The 19,323-nt window shown below is 42.7% G+C and overlaps 1 protein-coding gene and 2 long non-coding RNA genes across 6 annotated transcripts; 2 read left to right on the forward strand and 1 right to left on the reverse strand.

The window, feature by feature from the left end:
• Positions 1–34: 34 nt before the first annotated feature.
• OSER1 (oxidative stress responsive serine rich 1) lies at positions 35–10,013 on the reverse strand. 4 transcript variants are annotated; one of them, XM_043479534.1, is made up of 5 exons: positions 9,747–9,935; positions 7,784–7,892; positions 5,958–6,071; positions 2,969–3,082; positions 35–861 (listed from the first exon to the last, which is right to left on the reverse strand). In XM_043479534.1, the coding sequence occupies exons 3-5, from the start codon at positions 6,032–6,034 to the stop codon at positions 177–179; spliced, it is 876 nt and encodes a 291-aa protein (XP_043335469.1). In that variant the 5' UTR covers positions 6,035–6,071; positions 7,784–7,892; positions 9,747–9,935; the 3' UTR covers positions 35–176. The 4 variants fall into 4 exon arrangements, with proteins under 4 accessions (XP_043335469.1, XP_043335470.1, XP_043335468.1 ...); XM_043479535.1 differs by lacking the exon at positions 9,747–9,935 and adding an exon at positions 8,606–8,790; XM_043479533.1 differs by lacking the exon at positions 7,784–7,892 and having other exon boundaries at positions 9,747–10,013.
• Positions 10,014–10,075: 62 nt separating this feature from the next.
• On the forward strand, positions 10,076–11,837 carry LOC122448309. Its single transcript, XR_006271564.1, has 2 exons — positions 10,076–10,454; positions 10,577–11,837. It is a non-coding gene; the product is annotated as an uncharacterized LOC122448309 (long non-coding RNA).
• Positions 11,838–12,733: 896 nt separating this feature from the next.
• On the forward strand, positions 12,734–16,245 carry LOC122448498. Its single transcript, XR_006271637.1, has 3 exons — positions 12,734–13,470; positions 13,562–13,618; positions 15,611–16,245. It is a non-coding gene; the product is annotated as an uncharacterized LOC122448498 (long non-coding RNA).
• The last annotated feature ends 3,078 nt before the right edge of the window (positions 16,246–19,323 follow it).

The following is a 19,323-nucleotide window of genomic DNA, read 5'->3' on the forward strand; positions in this document are numbered from 1 at the left end:
ACTCAGAAAGTTTAAAGAACGAAGATTAACTGACTGAGATGCCAAGAAAAGTTTTTATTGCAAGCACAGTGAGCAGAAGGAGATGTCTTCTCACACAAAGTAGCTGCAAGGTCTGCTGTTAACTAACTCTCTGACAACCCTTCATTGGTTAAAGCATAGGAAGGAGATTCTCACTCTCAGGTGTACATCATTTCTGCCATGTGGGACATCTTCTTGGGGATATACAAGTAATATTCCATGTAGCCCGACAGGTCCTCAATGGTCACGTCATCCACATAGACACGAGCCTGCTCAGAACAGGAACGGGGAGAGCCAGACAGAGTTCTCGTGTGAAGCGACTGGGAGTAGTCCTCCAGTGTGGATCTTCGCTCTGGGGCCAAGGGGGGGACATTCTGCAGGCCTGAGAAGGAGTACACCTCCATGTCCTGCCACCTCGTACACTGGCACTCCTGGCCTACGCATGCACATGGCCTGCCCAGGTTTAGCTTGGAAACCGATTGAAAGTCAGAGAGATCACTGGCCTGGAGACTTGCTTGGGAGACTTGGGGCGCATCAGAGGAATCTTCCTCCTTACTCTCTGATGGGAGCCTTGGAACCGAAGTTCTCAAAGGCTCAGCAACCGCCCCTGTGTGATTAGTATCGAGAGAAGTTGAGCATTCTCCTGCATTGAACTCTTTAGGGGTTGGAATTCCCAGCCCACTGCTGCCATCAGGGGAGTCAGTCTGGCTTTTGTGCTTGAGCTGGCTGCTGGAAGAAGCTATTGTACTGCAATGTATGAACTTTGGAGGATGAAGGACAGGAGACTTGGAACGGCGTCGACGCTGGGTTCTCACTGCTCCTCGTGAAGACTTCCTAGTAGACCTAAGAGGAAAAAACACACAAGAGGATGTTAGGATACAGAGTTCTTCTAAAGAGATCCTTTAACATGGTTGGGAAATTGCCATCTCTCTGGTGATTGAGTGGAAGTAAGTTCTCCCCAAAGACGTGTACCCACTTCCATTGTCAAGCTGCCTGAGTCTGTGCATCTCAAAAACTCCAACACACCCTTACTACAGGACTGGTAAAGGGTAGTTTTAAGTCACATTTCTCTGACCAAACATTTGGTGCAGAAGACCTGTCTGCCCTGTCCCAACCCTTGGCTTAGGAACCTCTGACCAGTGGTCTGGGGAAGCACCTTGCACAGACAACTTAGAAAAACCTCAGTGCTGGGCTGCATGCTCTGAACAAGGCAGTGTCAGTACCATCGCGGGGGGCGCTAATGCTACAAACAGTCACTCGATCGACAGAACGACAGATTTAGAATTCATTTCTATCACTGGAAACAGCTGAAAAACAGATTTAGATACTCTCAAGTTTTCAGATATTGGGAATTATCAGGCACATTATGTAATTTTTATAAAAAGTCTTTAATAAGAATTGTGCAAAGAGAAAAAGGCTCAAAATTGCCAAGCAAATCTGAAAGAGATAATGGCCGAGCAATTTTCTAAATTGATGCAAAAGAATCTACAAACACAAGAAGCACACGCTAAAGCAGGACAACCAATTGGAGAATACCAAAAACAACAGGAACATCTTAAAAGCAGCTAGAGACTAGATGGATTATTGCCAAAAGAAGAAAAATTAAGTCTGAAAGTAGGCTTTGCAACAACAACATGGAAGCCAGAAGACAATACCTTCAAGTGCTAAGAGAAAACAGCTGTCAACTAGGACCATGATTTCAGGTATATTAAATCAGGTATAACTTTCAAGAAAAAGGATGAAATACAGACATTTTCAGAGAAACATTCTATATGGACAACTAACAGAGAGCCCCCTCCCCTTTTTAACCTAAATAACAGACTTCTTTAGGAAGACACTGATGCTACATGGAAGGTCTGATGCCACAATGGTGAGAGTAAAGAAAGTGTACATGAGATGAATCTAAACAAACACTCTCTAATTTAAATAAAATGAAGTAGGGTAAATAAAACTGAACTGGTAAGACAAAAAATGAGTGACAGAACTAAAGTACCAGGCCATCACATCGCAGAAGGAGACTGGAGCAAAAGAGTTCTGAGGAGGAGGGCTAAGAGAAACAAAAGTATGTAATTTCCAAACCAATGAAAGGAAAACTGGTATGGAGAAGAACAAACATATTTCAAACAATTTTTTAAATGGGGAGAAGAGGGAAGGTGAGAATAAAAGAAAGAAAAAAGAAAAAGCAGGACAAACAGTATAAAAGAACAGAACAAATCCAAATATATCAATAATCAAAATAAATGTAAGTTTAAAAAAAAAGATTATCAGACTGAGTAAAATTAAATAAGCCATACATATTTATATCAGACACACCAAAAATTCTGAAACACAAAATGGTTGAAAATAAAATAGAAAAAGATACACTAGGCAAATACTAAAAGACAACTGTATTAGTTTTATCAACTCCAGACAAAACAGACTTTATGACAAAAGCCATTATGGGGGATTAAGAAGGTCACTAAATACAGTAAAAGTCTCAATTCATCAGGAAGAAAACATTCTAAACTGGCATGAACTTAGCCTATAAACAAAACAGCTTCAAAACAATAAAGCAAAAATATAGAACTTACAGGGAAAATAAACAAATGTACTCCAGTGGGGGACAGTTCAACAAACCCTCAATTATTAATAGGCCAAGCTAACAACAACAAAAATTACTTGAAAAAAGATCCTGTAAATAAGACATTTAAAAGCTTACTTTAATGGACATTTATAAAACCTAAGAATGATTAGAGGAGAGCCATTCTTCTCAAACACACATAGAACATTTATAAAAACTGACTACGGACCAGGCCATACAGCAAATTCACAATGAGAAGAAAGGTTCTTCTTTAATGGTGCATCTTGGGTTCTGTATCGTAAGACATTCTCTTTTGAATTTTCAGGAAAGAAAATCCAGTAATACGTCAAGGTGCTGGGATAAAAACCATCTGCACTGAGAAGTTCTTACCCATGCCAACTGTCTTTAGATGCACACACGGTCTTAGGTTTGGTATCCTCTGCTGCTGCTCTGACTGACGCTCTGACACTTGTGCCTTCTCCAACAGACAGAGATGCTATGGACCTGAAGACAAGAACAGAGTTTACTGCTTAGAAAACCACGCCAGGAGAACACACTGCTCTCACCAACCCAAATGCAACTTGTGTTAATACCTTTATTGCCTTTGCTGTTTGCTTTTCTCAAGAATTGCTCAGCTTTTACTGTAAACTGTCCTCCAAAACCAAATTTGGAGGATCCCTAAGAGTTCACAGTTGCAAAATCGTAAGCCAAAGAATGACTCTTAAGTATAACCAGCAGTCGGATATAAATAGACTGTTTATCTGGGGCAGATCAGGCCTTATGTCCAGGGAGAATGCTAATGACACTGACCACTTATTTTATGTGGGCAAAACAGAGCTGTGGAAACTAAGTTCAGGAGGATAAACTTCAGGAAACTCAATCTAACATTGGGAGACTCAATCTAAATGAATCCTTTTTCAAATACTATACAACTTATACAAAAATATTCTGATTTTTACAACCAATAAACCTGAAATATTACTCAGTTAAACCTCTGCAGTTTAAAACTACACAAGTAACGTGGGTTCTCAGTAAAGAAGATGAAAAAATTTAAAAGAGAAAAGAATCAACTCTAATTTCACAATCCAGAGATCAACATTAACATCAAATTCTTCTGGACTTTTTCAATATACACACACACACACACACACACACGTACACAGGGCTCCTACTATACATGCTGTGGTACTGACAAATATCCTATAGAAAGAGACAGTCTACTAAGTCAAAAGATGTTCACTCACTGAAATATAATTTAAAAGCTGGCAATAACTAAATTGTAATTTCTGTCTAATAACAGAAAATACCATACTATATAAAATTACTGTCATTCGGTATACAATGGGATATTAGGAATTTATTAAAAATTAAGTGTACAAAGAACTTTTAATGACATGGGAGAATGCTTATAATATTAAGGGAAAACAGCATGGATGAATACCTGTACATATATTATGATTTCGACTGTGTAAAGAAAGTGATATTACAGATGATTTAGATAGTAACAGTGGTAATGGTAAGTTGTGATTTTTACTTTTTTATCCATTTTATGATTTATACATAACAAGCATGTATTATGCTAAATATATATATACAGTCTGAAAAAAAGGACTATATTGTTTTGCAATTAAATATACAGAGTCTATCCTGATAAGACAAATACCATTAGAAACCAAAACCCGTTCAACAGGATCATACTAAATTCCTTGGCAAGGCTTGGTTAGTTTATGAGTCAGTACCTCACATGTTCCGTTTGTAAATCAGCAACAATTCCAAACCACCAACTAGGACTGTCTGATACACTATGCAAGCCGCATTCTGCTTAGTCACAGTAATGACTCACCCCACGTACCCTTACTTGGTTTTCTCAGATGTTCTCCACTGCTCCTTCTCTTTATAATTTTACACATAGTAGACTGCAAGCTATGAACAAATAATATCGGACCATAAACTGTACATAAACTGTATTTTGAAAGATTTTATGTTCCAAGTAATTTTTAGGGGCACAGAAATAGCTTAATTTTATGTTCCAAGGAAAATAACCAGGAAAAAAGTCTGCGTATCAAGAGCTAAGTAAATTTATACACTAAGGGATTTACGTATACCTGTGCATTTATAAGTATTTTCCTGATTAAAAGCTGCATGTCTATACCAGAAATCACACCATGACTCAAGTCAGGAACTACGTGTTCTTCTGCTTCCCCAAATAGCAAGTACTAATCAATTCTAACAGCAAGATGACTGTATTGGCAAAATCACTAGGAGAAGATACTTATTTGCAGTATCATGGAAACGAATGTCAGCACCTGTAACAGCTACTGTGCAAATCTATGAGCATAAATTTTCTCATTTGGTAGGCCAAAAACAGTATTAGCAATAGGCAGACAGCTGTAACAACTAACATCTATTTAATTTTACTATGTGCCAGGTACTGAATGCATTTCTTCATGTTGTCTTCAAGGTACCATAAAAAGGAATGGTTAAGAGCAGAGGTTCTGGAGAAAAATTATCTGGGTTCAAATTCTGGCTCTACCACGTCTTACCAATGTGACCTTTTACAAGACAATTCATCTGTAGCTCCTCTGTAAACTATACAGTATACTCTGTGCTGTCTATCTTCTAAGTTGGTAGTGAGGATTAGATGATATGTACAGAGTACTTCAGTCAGTGTTGAGGGCATAGTAAAATGAGTAATAAATTTTAATAGTCATTATTGCGTCTTGCTGAGTGTTGGGTTTCCATTCATGAAATGAAATATTGTTATATCCATTAAAATTTAAGATATCTTCTGGCCTGGGGCAAAGAATGGGGATGAAGAGTCCTGTATAAAACATTCTGCAAAGGGTGAAATATTAACATTCAGACAGCAGCTGGTCTGCAGGTGCTCTAATTAGTTTGGCCAAAGGGTCCAAGACTATTGATCTCAGTGACAGAACCCTAATGAATAGAGGTTTCCATAGTGATAGGCTCCGCGATCAGAGCCCATGAAATCGACAATGTCTGCAGAGATTCCTATTGAACCAACTCACTTTCAGTGAAAAATACTGTGATTCCCTAGAGGAGTAGGAGGAACTCTCTGTTGCGACACTGACTGCTAATGTGTGATTAAAAAGAGGCAGGGGGCAGGGAAAGCGGTACTCTTCCAAAGTTAAGGATAATTCCCAACCTTGGAATACAAATGAGCAGCTACTTCTCAAAATTTAACAGAAGAGTTTCTTTTAGAACAATGTTATACAGAATTTGGTAAAATATCACACTATTAACATTTTATACTTCCTACAAATAAAAAGAAACTTTAGAAGAGAAAGAGCTCCCCTGAGGAAATGTCTATTTAAATCGAGTAAACAATTCCCCAATAATATACTTCATATTTAATTACCCTGATGCATCCACTCTTAGTTTCTTGAAAGCAGTTTGTAGACTCTCCTCCTCTCCATCCTTGGCTTCCGATTTCATTGTGAAAGTTTTTATACTACGGATGTTCCCGTTAATACTAAAAAAAAGAAAATAAAAATTAAATGAGCAAAGTGGAAACAGGTTAAAATCTGTATTCCTGATACTACCATTGCTTCTTAGTGGGATAAAGTGCAAATTTCTATTTCTAAAAGGAAGTTTCAATGATTAGGAAACTGCACGTTTTATTTAAGAGGAGACAAATGAAATGATACAGAAAACATGTGTTTATTATGATGGTATTTAAATTGTCCAAATACTTGATGCCAATACTCTGTTTCACAGTTTTGGAAATTAGATCACATTACCTAAAATCTGTGTTTCAGTATACTTTTTAACAAGAAGGGAAATCTTTCCAGTTGTAGAAGTCTAGAAACCTACAGAAAAGATGATCATTGCATTGGAAATAAAAGGGAAAAGTTTAGCCTACAAGACTCTGATCTTTAAAACGCTACTCTTAAAAAGTGTATATATGTATATGCAAACATTCACTTTCCTGTGTACTTGAAACTAATACAATATTGTAAATCAACTATATATACTTCAACAAAAATTTTTAAACAACAAAAAAACCCGCTATTTTTTGTCTCATCTAACTCTAAACATTTCAGATAAGAGTAACTACATGACACATGACAGCATTTCTCTAAGGCAATCCTGAAGCAGTTATCAATATTTATACTTGTATTAATATTCACACAGATAGGTATCAAGTTGTTACCACTATCAAGGCAGGATTACAAACATGTTTCAGTGATATTGACTACTCCGCACACATCTATAAGATTGATACCTTTGCTTTCTTTAGCTTCTAATACTTTCTCACAAAAATAGATGAACTATACTTGTAACTCAAAATCTTAAAGGTAGCTAAAAAGATAGGAAGTAAAGGAAAAAATTGAAATTGTTCTACAGATAAGCCTTTAAATGATCTCCACCTAATCAACTAGTTTGATTAACCAAAGTTCTCCGTTTCTCCCACCCCGATTTTTATATTTAAACCAAAAAGGTGGGGGGGGGGGGGGCAGACGAACCAAAACAACAAGATACAATAGAGAAGTTAATCAATTCATTGACTCTAATCTCACCGTTTTTTTTTGTTTTTTTTTTACTTTTAGGGTAAAAAATTTCCTGATACCAAATCCGGAGTGAAAAACACATGAGTTTCTATAAACATATTACTGGAAATCAGAAAGAAAAAAGTAAAACAAAAAAATAATAAAATGAGGAATTTTTTTAAGCATTCACCTTCTCTATTTCTAACCTGCTACCCCATCCCCCCACCCCCACCCCTCCTTGGGCACTCTCCCAGTGAGCAGTGCCTGGATCCTTGGAGCCTCTTTGATTCTATATCTCCTCATTTCTCAGGGGTGGGTTTGATGTTATTGTGAGATCTCTAATATTCTAAAGGTCAGAGTGTCATGATATGTTTGATAATGTAACCGTGCAGTACCAGAGGCAGAATTAGGAAGCAAGGAATCAAGACTATTTGTTTTATTTATGTATAAAAGGTATTTTAGGTAGACTTCTCTGAGAACATTGAAAACAGTCTCAAAAGAATTCATCTAGTTTTCACCTCAACTTCTTAAAACAAAATACTGAAATACATTCCCCACATATATTTTGCTGGTTTATTTAACCAGAAGAAACGTGTCGATTCCGTATTTCACTAGCTCCTAATTCAGTTCTAGATTTAGAGGAGGCTCCTCTCCCAGATACACAATAACGTCCTATATATATATATATATGTACCTGGGGAAAGGGGTGACCAAAGATCAGATATTCTCTTATTTTTGAAGCTCCACAGCATCTAAAACGGTGCTATCTGTAGGCTGTAAACAAATTCCTCCTGCTGGCAGAACTAAAATAAAGTTTTTATTTATTAGTTTTCCTCAATTACTTTATGACCAGTCAAACACTGGCCCTCACAGACAGACATCATCTGAACCAGTCTCCCCACTCCTGTGGACCCCACACAATCCCTCTTCTGGATCAGCACACATCACATCTACATATGCATTCGGGCAGAAATCCATTCCTTACACAAATATTGACAGAATCACTACGATGTACTTTTAGCACTAGTCTGGATGCTTAGGCGTCTAAGTGTGAACCTGACACCAGGACTATGAACCCCATTCCTGACACCAGGACTATGAACCCCATTCCTGCCCTAACACTGTGCTAGGATGTTTTGCACTCATATAAAGCTTTTAACTATACAGGGCTAACTTAATATACTGTAGGTGACCTCCAGATGTTAATACAAACTCCACTAACATTCTTACTGACACAGTAAAAGATCCATCATTTACAAACCAAAACAGGCCAGAATAAGACTGGCTACTGACTAAAACTCTAGGAATGAAGTTCCATCTACTATTTTCAGACTTCGAGCATTTTGATTACTCATCTTTTTCTTCAGTTAAATTAACCCAGAGCAAAGGTGAATCTCAGGTATGATCTTAACAGCTAAATAGTAGCGTGTTTGTAATTTTAAAAGGCTTTACCATGCTCCTCCCTCTTCCCATTCACTCAAATCAAGAGCTGCACAACCAACTCTGGGGATCTTACACTTGATTTATCTTCATTAAGTTTGTAGGAGGCGTTCTTGCCGATTTTTACTGTACTATCTTCTTGAAATTGAACAATCCCCGCAAAGGTCAAACTTTTAAAGTTACTTTAAGTCAAATCACACGGGGATTCGGAGTTTCCCTTAACCTTTCAAAAAAACAAAAACACAAAATTCTTCTAAGTTCCTTCATCAAAAGGGCAAATTCCTGAATTTTCTCTGACTTTAAACGAAGAGTAGATCTCAGAATATTATTTATATCTTGCAGTTTTAACCAAGCCCACTTAACAACCACAAGCCTAGGTCCAAATTTCCCGGACCCTGAAAAGACCTGAGAACGATCAATAAAGGATCCACGCGTAAGCGTGTCATCACAATGTTAAATAAAGCTTTTAGAAAATTTCCCAGCCCAGCAGGAAGCGTGGAGTCCGGGAAAAGAAAATCCTGTCCAGCAACTCTGAAAGACGCAAACAAGACGAAGTTGCAACAATCGGCCGTTCACGTCTCTCTCTACCCACTCAACTTCTACACCCTCGGTGCTAGAGCACAACGTTAATTCTTTTCACCCAGAAACTGGGTCGGTGGTTAAACAAGATGGGGTGGGGAAAGGTCAGGGCCTGGGGGGCTTCGGGAAGTGGGAAGCTGTCCGGCGCCCTAACCCGCCCGGGCTCTCCCGCTGCAAAGTTTCCCCTTGAGGATACTCCCCCAGCCAGGATGAGAGGCCTGCGTCGGGCCAAAGGGGTGAAGGATCCAGAAGGAGGCGGGAACAGAGCCGAAGAGGCAGCCAACGAGACTAGGGCTCGGGAACCAGCGGGAAAGGGCGGGAAGGGGCAAAGGGCGGCCGAGGAGAGCGAAAAGGGGAAGCTGTGGACCGGCGGGAGAGGGCGTAGGCACGGGGCGGGGGCCGCGGAGGCGGGAAGGGGCGAGAGAGAAAAGCCTCTGGCAGGGCCAGGCCGTAGTGGCCGAGGGGACGCGGAGAGGCGCAGGCCCGGCCCGGACGGCCCGGCCCAGGCGGCCAGCGCCGGCGGGCGACGCGGCTAGACGTGAGGCGGGAGGGCCCAGAGAAAGACGCCCGTGGCCAGGCCGGGCCGGGAGGCCCAGACGCGGTGACGCGGCGCGTCCGCGTCACGTCAGGATACTCACCTTCTCGCAGCAGGGGCGCTCCGGTAAGCCAGTCCGGTCTGTTTAGAACGTCTCTCCCCGATCGCGGCGCCTGACTGACCCGGATCCAAATCCGCGGAGGGACGACCAGCGCCTCCGAAGTCGCACTGCGCCTGCGTCCCCCAGGCACGCGCCCCGCCCCCTTCTCATTCTCCTCCCATCTCGGGGACTCGGCGACGCGGGAGGCAGCGGCTGCGCAGGCGCCAGGCCATGGCCGCGCGTCTCAAAAGCCTGGCGCCAGCCGCTCACGAAACACGTGCGCCTGACGTCATTTCCTGTTATTCTCTTCACTGGCTCCTCCCTCCGCGAAGGGTTCGCTGGGGCTGGGATTTGGGGGTTTGCCCGCTTCCTCCTTGGTCAGGTGAGTGAGTGGCTGTGCTTCACCAGCCAGTCGCCTCAACTTCGGGTCTCCTGGTGTCTGGAGCCGTACCTGTAGTCGACAAGGCTGCGGGATTCCTCGGGGGTGAGGCCATGATGGTGGGGATCTTCACGGCAATGGACCCCGTCTGAGCGATTGGCAAGAGCCCCCTCGACGCCCGAATTGAACTTCCTGCGACATCTCCAGAACTCCGACGAGAGCCCTCGCCTCCCAAGGAATCTTCTAGGGCTGCAGAGAAAGCAAGGAGCTATTCGACACGGTCAGAACCGTGAACGTGACACCGGAATCGGAACTGAAATGCCTTTGTTTTAGTATATCCCTGTTGTTCGACTTGAGGCAACTCGCTTTAAAATCTCTGGGCCTCAGTTTCTCCCTTCGGACTATTTCAGCGAATCTCGTTTTTTGTTGTTGTTGTTTTGTTTTTGTTTTCCAGGCATGGACTCCTTTGAGAATCTGGAGAGATCTGTAGACCCTGTCGACAGAGAGACGTACATGCATACTAAATTTTGCAAAAAGGTTTGGGCAGGTCACCTAAGTAGGTGATTTTTAGGTATCTTGTCTATTTGTATGACTCATAACAGGCTGAGAAGGGGTGGGCTTCCCCTCAGCTGCCACTCCCTCCAACAGGAAGAGTGGTTCTGCGGAGTTCACTGTACCTCTCCTCACCGCACCCAAACTCCCGTCTGCATCTCTCAGAGCACCTGTCAGCGCTGTATGGGAAAAGATGACTCTCCTCAATAGAATGGGCTAAAGTTGGTCCTTGCCCAACCTTTATGTGAAGTTGTCACCGGAACCAAAACTGGACCCTCCCACTCCCCAATACCTTAGCTATAATCACCTAACTAGATAGGCTGCTGAAAATGTGTATTTAACCTACCTACAGCTAGATCTTGGAAGGCCTGACCTGTGTACAGGTCACTGGATAAGGTGGTTAAAGCCTGCCATGGTTGCTGGGTAAAACATTCTAAATCTCCTTGTTAGTAGGAGAGGCTCAGTAACTGACAACGGATGAAAAAAGCCTGTTAATTTCAAACTTCCAACATCAAGCCTAATAATGCTGATAATGACTGTCCTCCACTATGCAACAGCCATGCACATGTTTGCACATTTAATATTCTTGTGATTTTTGCCCATTTTACAGATGAGGATAACTGGGACTCAGATAACTTGTTCTGTCGCCCATTTTTCTGTGTCATACAGTGCTAGAAAGTGACAGCATAAGGATTGAAACAGTCTCAAAAGCTTGGCCATCCACTGCTGCACATCTCTCAACATCTCTTAGAAAAGATTAAGAAACAGGAAAGTATCCCTGGTGGTCTAGTGGTTAGGATTTGGCATTTCACTGCTATGGCCAGGGTTTTGTCTTTGTCAGGGAACTGTAATCCCTCTAGTTGCTTCATGTGGCCAAAATTATTAAAAAAAAAAAGAAAGGAAAATATGACGCGTTTTTTTTTCCATCAGTGAATTTCCCAAGTGAATTTCATCATGACCAAAGATGTGTTCTTAAGCTGTCATTTGAAAATACTACTTCAGATAAAACCACACATTCTTGAGGGCTAGGACTATATCTAGATGAATTGAATTCCCAAAGCCTAACACAGATCCTGGAGGTTAGTAGGTGCTCCATACAGTTTTGATGAATTCCTCATTTTACCTTATTTATACCCACATGGCATTAAAATACTAAAACAAAAGTGGACTGCTATGGCCAGGGTTTTGTCTTTGTCAGGGAACTGTAATCCCTCTAGTTGCTTCATGTGGCCAAAATTATTTAAAAAAAAGAAAGAAACAGGAAAATATGCATTTTTTTCCCCTCAGTGAATTTCCCAAGTGAATTTCATCATGACCAAAGATGTGTTCTTAGCTGTCATTTGAAAATACTGCTTCAGATAAAACCACACATTCTTGAGGGCTAGGACTATATCTAGATGAATTGAATTCCCAAAGCCTAAGACAGATCCTGGAGGTTAGTAGGTGCTCCATACAGTTTTGATGAATTCTTCATTTTACCTTATTTATACCCATATGGCATTAAAATACTAAAACAAAAGTGGTTTTAAATGCTTCGTTTTAGGTAAGCATGTCTTCATCATAAAGTTGGATGCTTTCTGAGGATGTAGCTCACTTCTCGGGGAGTATTTGGAAGATGAGAGAGAGCCTCTAGGAAATAAAGTCTGTTAACTCAGACCTCAGTGATGTGACCTGAAGTTTCAAGTCATTAGTTATAGGTCTGACTCATTGTGTGGTACCTCCTGACTTAGAATGAGGGAGAAGCCACAAAACACGTGACCTGAGGGAACCAGAATCCCAGTCTGCCACCTACATCGGCAACACAGGATCTTTCTAGCCATAGAAAAGGCCCTGAACTTATGTGGAGACTATATATTCAGGAAATTGACTTGGTATTAACACACATAGTAATGCCATCTAGTCAGAATCTATGAAATGAAAGTTACTCGCTCAGTCGTGCCCGACTCTGCAACCCCATGGACTGTAGCACGCCAGGCTCCTCTGTCCGTGGAATTCTCCAGGCAAGAGTACTGGAGTGTGTAGTCATTTCCTTCTCCAGGGCATCCTCTCAACCCAGGGATTGAACCCATGTCTCCTGCATCACAGGCAGATTCTTCACTGTTTGAGCCACTAGGGAAGCCCATCAGAAAGCTAAGGTAGCTGTCAAATTCCTCCAACAGTTGATTTCCTTCTTGTTACATGAATCTTACAAGTGACTGAAGGCGTGGAAAACGTGCGTGTATGCTCAATTGCTCGGTGTGTCCAACTCTTTGCCACCACATGGACTCTAGCCAACCAGGCTCCTCTGTCCATGGGATTATCCCGGCATGTATACTGGAGTGGGTTGCCATTTCCTTCTCCAGGAAAGTGATTGAATAGAGGAGACTTAACTCCATCAAATTATACTGCAGAAACAATTTATATAGGAAGATAACTTTTGATTTAAAATAATTTTTTTTTATTTTAAAATCAAAGCTTTTGATTTTCAAAAAATCAGAAGTTGCATGTGACCAGTAGGGGCCGGGAAAGGAAGTCAACAATAACAATTGACTTTCTGGTTTGAGCAACTGAATGGGTATTGTTGCCTATTTCTCTCTTTTTTTTTTTTTTGGCCACGCCACACAGCACAGCATGTGGGATCTTAGTTCCTTGACCAGAGATCAAGTCCACATCCCCTCATCTCTGCATTGGAAGTGTGATGTCTTAACCACTGTACTCCCTGGGAAGTTCCCGTTGCCTGTTTCTAATGTCATTGTCGAATCCAGTTGACAGGGGACAGATGAACCACAATTAAGTAGAAGATCACAATAAAAGCTGGTACTTCTTTAGCTTTCCTTATGTGTTAGAAGACTCATTTTAATTCTCGCAATGGTCCCATGTGATTATCCTTATCATCTTCGTTTTCCAGATGAGGAAACTGAAGCCAGGAGAAGCTAAGTAACTTGTACCTGAGGTCACACAGCTGGTGAGTGTTGGATTTGGAATTTGAATGGAGGTGCTCAAGCTCGAGTCTGCTCACACATGGGCTGTGCCTTCCTGTGATATAATACTTCTAAATGATGAGCTCAGTTTACATACATTGACCTTGAGAGATTCTGGAGGCAGCCACATGGAGGTGTCCAAGGACCAGGAAGAGACACGGGTCTGAAGTTCAAGTGAGAGATTTGGACTGGAAAGAGATTGTAAAGTCAGCACGCAGGTGGCTGATGAAGCCGTAGGGAGGGCAAGCCCCACCCCCCGAGAGGTGGGAACTATCACGAGGAAAGAAACAAGTGGGGCAGGGGGTCACTCCCTTGCAATTCCAGTGCTAAGACTTCCTGGTGGTGGTGGTTTAAACACTAAGTCTTGTCCGACTCTTGTGACCCCATGGGCTGCAGCCCACCAGGCTCCTCTGTCCATGGGATTCTCCAGGCAAGAACACTGGAGTGGGTTGCCATTCATAGCCAAATTTTTTTTTTTTTAAAGGTGGGGGGAACCCTGGGAGGCAAGCGGTAAGCGTTCTAGTTGTGGGGAAGGTATCTTTCCTTTGTACATGAATAAACTGGCATCAGATCTCTAGGTCACCAGCCAATATTCATTGAGTCCACATCCTTGAATTTGTTCATCTCTGGGGCCCCTGACATGGCAGAGTTCTTGGATCCACAGCCCTAAGGACATATCCTGAGTGGTGGTGACCCTCCCCGCTCTTTCCTCCCTGAGATCCCACTCTGGCCTGTTGGCTTCCTGGACATCTATTTTATTTTTTTGCCCCCCACAGCAACTGAAGGACCTCCAGCTCCTCTGTCTCCCCCCTGTCAGCTTTGTCAGCCCTGGGCCCCTCTCCGTCTCCAGGGCTCCGAAATGAGGTGCCTGGAGTCCCAAGTGACATTTCTCAACTCCAGGCACCACCTCAAGTTAGTTTTTTTTTAGCCTTTTAGTCATACATTTCTTGTGTCTCTAACTAGATTCTAAGCTTCCAGAGAGCAAGAAGCATATTTCCTCCTCCAGCTTTCCCCCATTTCCCCCCACCCCAGCCTCTATTGCCCCTGTGGGTATGTAGGTTAAATGTCCCTACACCCGGTGTTCCCCTGGCCCTCACACTTGCCCATCATCAGTGGGATTGCATCATGTGGCTGGGGTACCTGGCACAGAGCACGCTACAGAATCTACTGAGTCAGTGAGAGCCCACCAATTGATCAATCCATCATCTTGCTCAGTAAATAATTATTTGCCTGCTGGCTTTTGAGACCCGTAACTGGGGCTGTTGGCTCCTTTGATAAGTTAATATTAGTCAGCAGGGCCCTTCACAACAGTCCCTTGTTTGGGGAGGAATAGGCAAGAGGTGGGGAAGCAAAGATTAACTGCACTTTCCTGTCATTCTATTCATAGCCCCCAAAGCTGTTGTGGTCCATTAGTTGATAGTTGCCTTCCTCAGATGTTGGCTGAGGGAATGGGAAGGGAAAGGGGACTTCCAGTTGCCTTGCTAAGTGACCTCACTGTATCCCTCTGCTGACTTAAAAAATGCACAACAGGAGAGTTGTGAGTTAAGTTTTATTTGGAGCAAAATGAGGACTACAGCCCAAGAGACACTATTTCAGACAGCTCTGGGAAATGGCTCAGAGAGGCAGGGGGAAGGTCAGTATATATGTGATTTTGGTGTACATGCAATCGAGTGCATACTTTTTGCAGAAAGTTTCTGCTAATCATGAGGAGTAGTTGTCACCATGAAGGATTTTAGTGCTTTTCTAGATTTGAAGAGATACAGGAATTGGGCTCATAAAGTGGGCTCCTGAAAGTGTCCAACTATCTGAAGACCTGTTCTGCCAGTTTTTCCCAGAGCAGAGTGCCTCATCTCTGCTCTCCACCCTGAACTCCTTTCAGGGAGTGTTGAAAATCATCAGCAGCAACAGCACACAATTTAATCCTTGTAGACGTAAGTGGCAATTTGTACTTGACACTCCTGTGCACTGGTTCACAGTAAGTCTGCAGCGACTCGAGTCCCGGAGAGCCTGGAGAGGAAACGGGAGGCTTTTCCTGGTAACTACTGGTCACCAGCGGAGAAGGCAATGGCACCCCCACTCCAGTACTCTTGCTTGGAAAATCCCATGGACAAAGAAGCCTGGAGGGCTGCCTTCTCTGGGGTCGCCCAGAGTCGGACACGACTGAAGCGACTTAGTAACAGCAGCAGCAGCAACTGGTCACCAGCAGGGGGCGCCCTAAGATCGTCGCTTCCGTAATTGTGATAAAACTCTTTTACAGAGTAGAGAGGGTTTTCAGAACTGTTGAAAACTGAGAGTTGTGAATCACTTGCCTTCTTGATCAAATTTCATTCAGCTTTGTCATGGATGATGACATCAGGAAGGTATTAAGGTCAAGAAATAGAATCAAGCAATGAAACTACAGAAGAAAAGAGTCTGTAAATGGTGAGGACCAGAGGGATTATTTATTGAGAAGGATTACTTATTTCTTGGTGTGCTCGTAATCCTGTTTCTTGGTCTCATGTCCATTATAGGAGTGTGTTCAGTTTGTGAAGATTCATCAAGCTGTGACATAGTATAAATACATTTTTCTGTATATGTATTAAATTTCAATAAATGTTTTTAAAACTTAAAAAAAAATCCTCTTAAGTATAACAAGATATGTATTGGATTAGGGTGACTGTTCTTTTTATCCCTTAATTCTTAACCTTATCTGAGTCACAAGACCCTCTGAAAAAGACCCCTGGTTAAGAACTTCTGCAGCAGCAAAACAGAAAAGGAGCCAAGGATATAAACAGATAGTTCACAGAAAAAGAAATTCAAATGACAAACATGAAAAAATGCTCAGTTTCAACTTGCAAAAGATGAATGCTTATTAAAAGTGCACAGAGACACCAATTTTAACCTCTGGTTGGCAGCAATCCCAAAGTTTGACAGCACATGGGGTGGGCTTGGAGGTAGGCCATGGGGGCAGTAAGCAACAGGCTGTCTCAGATATCGCTGGAGGGATTGCAGTGACAAGTCTAGCAACCCCACCCTGCAGATGACATCTGTACGTCTATGCAATGACTTGTGTAAAGGTTAGCTATTGTAGCATTGGTTGTTAAAAGCGAAAGTATGGAAACAACCCAGGTGTCCATCTGCATAGACTAGACACAAACTGCGGGGCAGCCACGTGCAGGGGTGCTAGGTCCTGGAAGCGGGAAGCTCTCTGTGGACTTAGGACAGCCCTCCAAGATGCAGGCGGTAAAAGAAAGAAAGGGAAAGGAAGGAAGGAAGGAAAGGAAAGAGAGAAACGGAGAAAGAGGGAAGAAGGAGGGAAAAAAGAAAAGATGCAAGCTAGGAATATTTATTTGTATTATTTCTGTCTGAATAAAAAATGAAAATATGTATGTACAGGACAGCAAGAGAAGCAGGTCAGAGAATGGTGGGGCGGGGGCAGCCAGACTTCTTTGCCTGGACCTTGTGTTCTGATTTTTGAATCCTGTCCCTGTCTTCCCTACGCAAAACAAGAGCAGCAGATTTTAAAAAGTCCTGCTCTGAAGCTGTTGAGCTAAAGCCTCAAGGCTCTCATACTTAGCTGCCAACTTCACAATGGCGGGGTTTGTTTTTTTTTAATTTGAATGAAGCTGTGTCTCGATAAAGAGTCTTCAGCTTACTCTGTTGATACATTTGAGTTGCTGTGTCAAGGATTCCTGGCTCAGCCTTGACTCCCGAGAATTCTTTCCTTGCCCTGCCTGTTCTCTAACCTGGTCTGCCCTCTCAAGTGTTGACATTTACTTATAATTCATGAGCATCTTATTCTGCCTGAGGGAAAAGGAAAAGGTTTCACATAAAAACAAGTGCACCTTTTTTTCGGTGTGTCCACAGACACCACTGGAGATCTTGTTCTTCATCCTTTCGTCTTTGCCTGTCTCTGCAGCCATTCTCTTCCCCTCCCTCCTCCTCAGAGGGTCTTCCCTCCGAGACCAGCCCCCAGCATAATGTCACTTTGGTGCCTGTCTCACGTACATTCTCGGGAAACTCACACTATTTTTTCTGTAAACACACCATGTGTCTTCTCCCATATTTAAAAAAAAGAAATGAAAACAAAAAACAGCCCATAAAACCCAAACCCACAAAGCCCCCTTCTACCTGGATTTCCCTTAAACACCTGTCCTTATCTCCCCTTTAGAACCACAGTCAATGTCTCTTCCCCTTTGATTCTCGTTCTTCAACCAGACTTCCACCCGCACTGAAGTGCTTGTGGCCAAGGGCAGGAGAGGCTTCCTTGCTGCTGAATCCAGCGGCCCCTTTCTCAGTTCTTAACATTGCTCGAGTTCTGTGCACGATCTGACACTGGACATGGCCTCCTTAACTCAGTCCCCTCCCAGCTTCTGTGGTCCCAGCATTCAGGGCCATCCTCGCTGCCTCTCCTGTTCCATCTCCTCCCCAGGTTCCTCTTCTGCCCCTCTGCCGTGCCGGGACCTCCCGGCACCACGCTGCTTCTTACCTCCCCTTCACTCCCTTGGATGAACCTGTGTCAGAGCATAGAGGAATCCACTCTGATTTGCTTGAGTGGAAAAGGAATTGACTGCAAGGCGGTCAGCTCACTCAACAGAAGAAAACGCTGAATCGGCCAGACCTCATCAGGCTAGGGACAGAGCCTTTCCCAGGTGCCAGGAATTCGCAGGCAGTATCTCTGGGGCATCAGATGCCACGCATTTGTGACCCACCCCCCTTCATGCCCCTCTGCAGAGGATTCGGGTTCTGATGAGAGAAGCCCTGGGAGGCTCTGCGGCGGTTGGCAGACTTTCTCCCCCAGTGCTGGCACCCGGGGATGACCCCCGTCTGCATTTTGTCATAGTGCTGTCACGTGCCTAAGAGCCAGGCTGGATTTGTTAGAAGTCTGACTTCACCACACCCACCCCTCTGTGTGGCCTTGGCATGCTGCCCAAGCCTGGTACCTCCATTTACTGCTCTGAAAAATGGGGCTAATGATAGAGGCTCCACCTCAGAGGGCTTGGAGAGAATTGAGTGAGTGATGTAATAGGACACTGCCTGGTTCCTGGTGAGTGTCCAACAAATATCAACTGCTGTTATTATTATTATTAATTATTAATGTATCTATTTTAATTGCCAATAAACTTATATACAGTTTTATATTCTGCTTTTTTTCCTGTTAACTATTGGAAGCATCTTCCATGGCACAAAATAAGCCCCAAAAACATAATTTTAATGATCGAATTCTAGTCCATTATTTAAATATACTTATAATTTCTATTGTAGTTAACCATTGCTTTGTTTTTTGGACAGGTGTGTGTGTGTGTGTGTGTGTGTGTGTGTGTGTGTGTTGTATGTGTGTGAGTTTTCTATAATAAAGAACTCTGAAAGAGAGCACATACCGTGCGATTCCATTTATATAAAATGCAAAAAATACAACTAATCTATGCTCTTAAAAGTCAGAAAAAAAAAGAGTCAGGGTCAAAGTTACATGGTGGGGGTGGGGGGCAGAAGTGATTGGGAAAGTGGAGCAGAAGGGCTGTCTGGGACTCTCATAACATGTGGTTTCTCCATCTGGGTGCTGGGTCCATGGGTCCTCCTAGTTGTGAAAATTCATCAAACTGTACTCTTAGGACATGTGCATTTTTTTTTTTGTATGTATATTATACTTCAATAAAAATAACAATAAAAATAAGAAGAACTCTGAGCTGAAAAACCCTTGTTTGTGTGC

The sequence above is a fragment of the Cervus canadensis genome, chromosome 10 (genome assembly GCF_019320065.1).
Source record: "Cervus canadensis isolate Bull #8, Minnesota chromosome 10, ASM1932006v1, whole genome shotgun sequence".
NCBI lineage: Eukaryota > Metazoa > Chordata > Mammalia > Artiodactyla > Cervidae > Cervus > Cervus canadensis.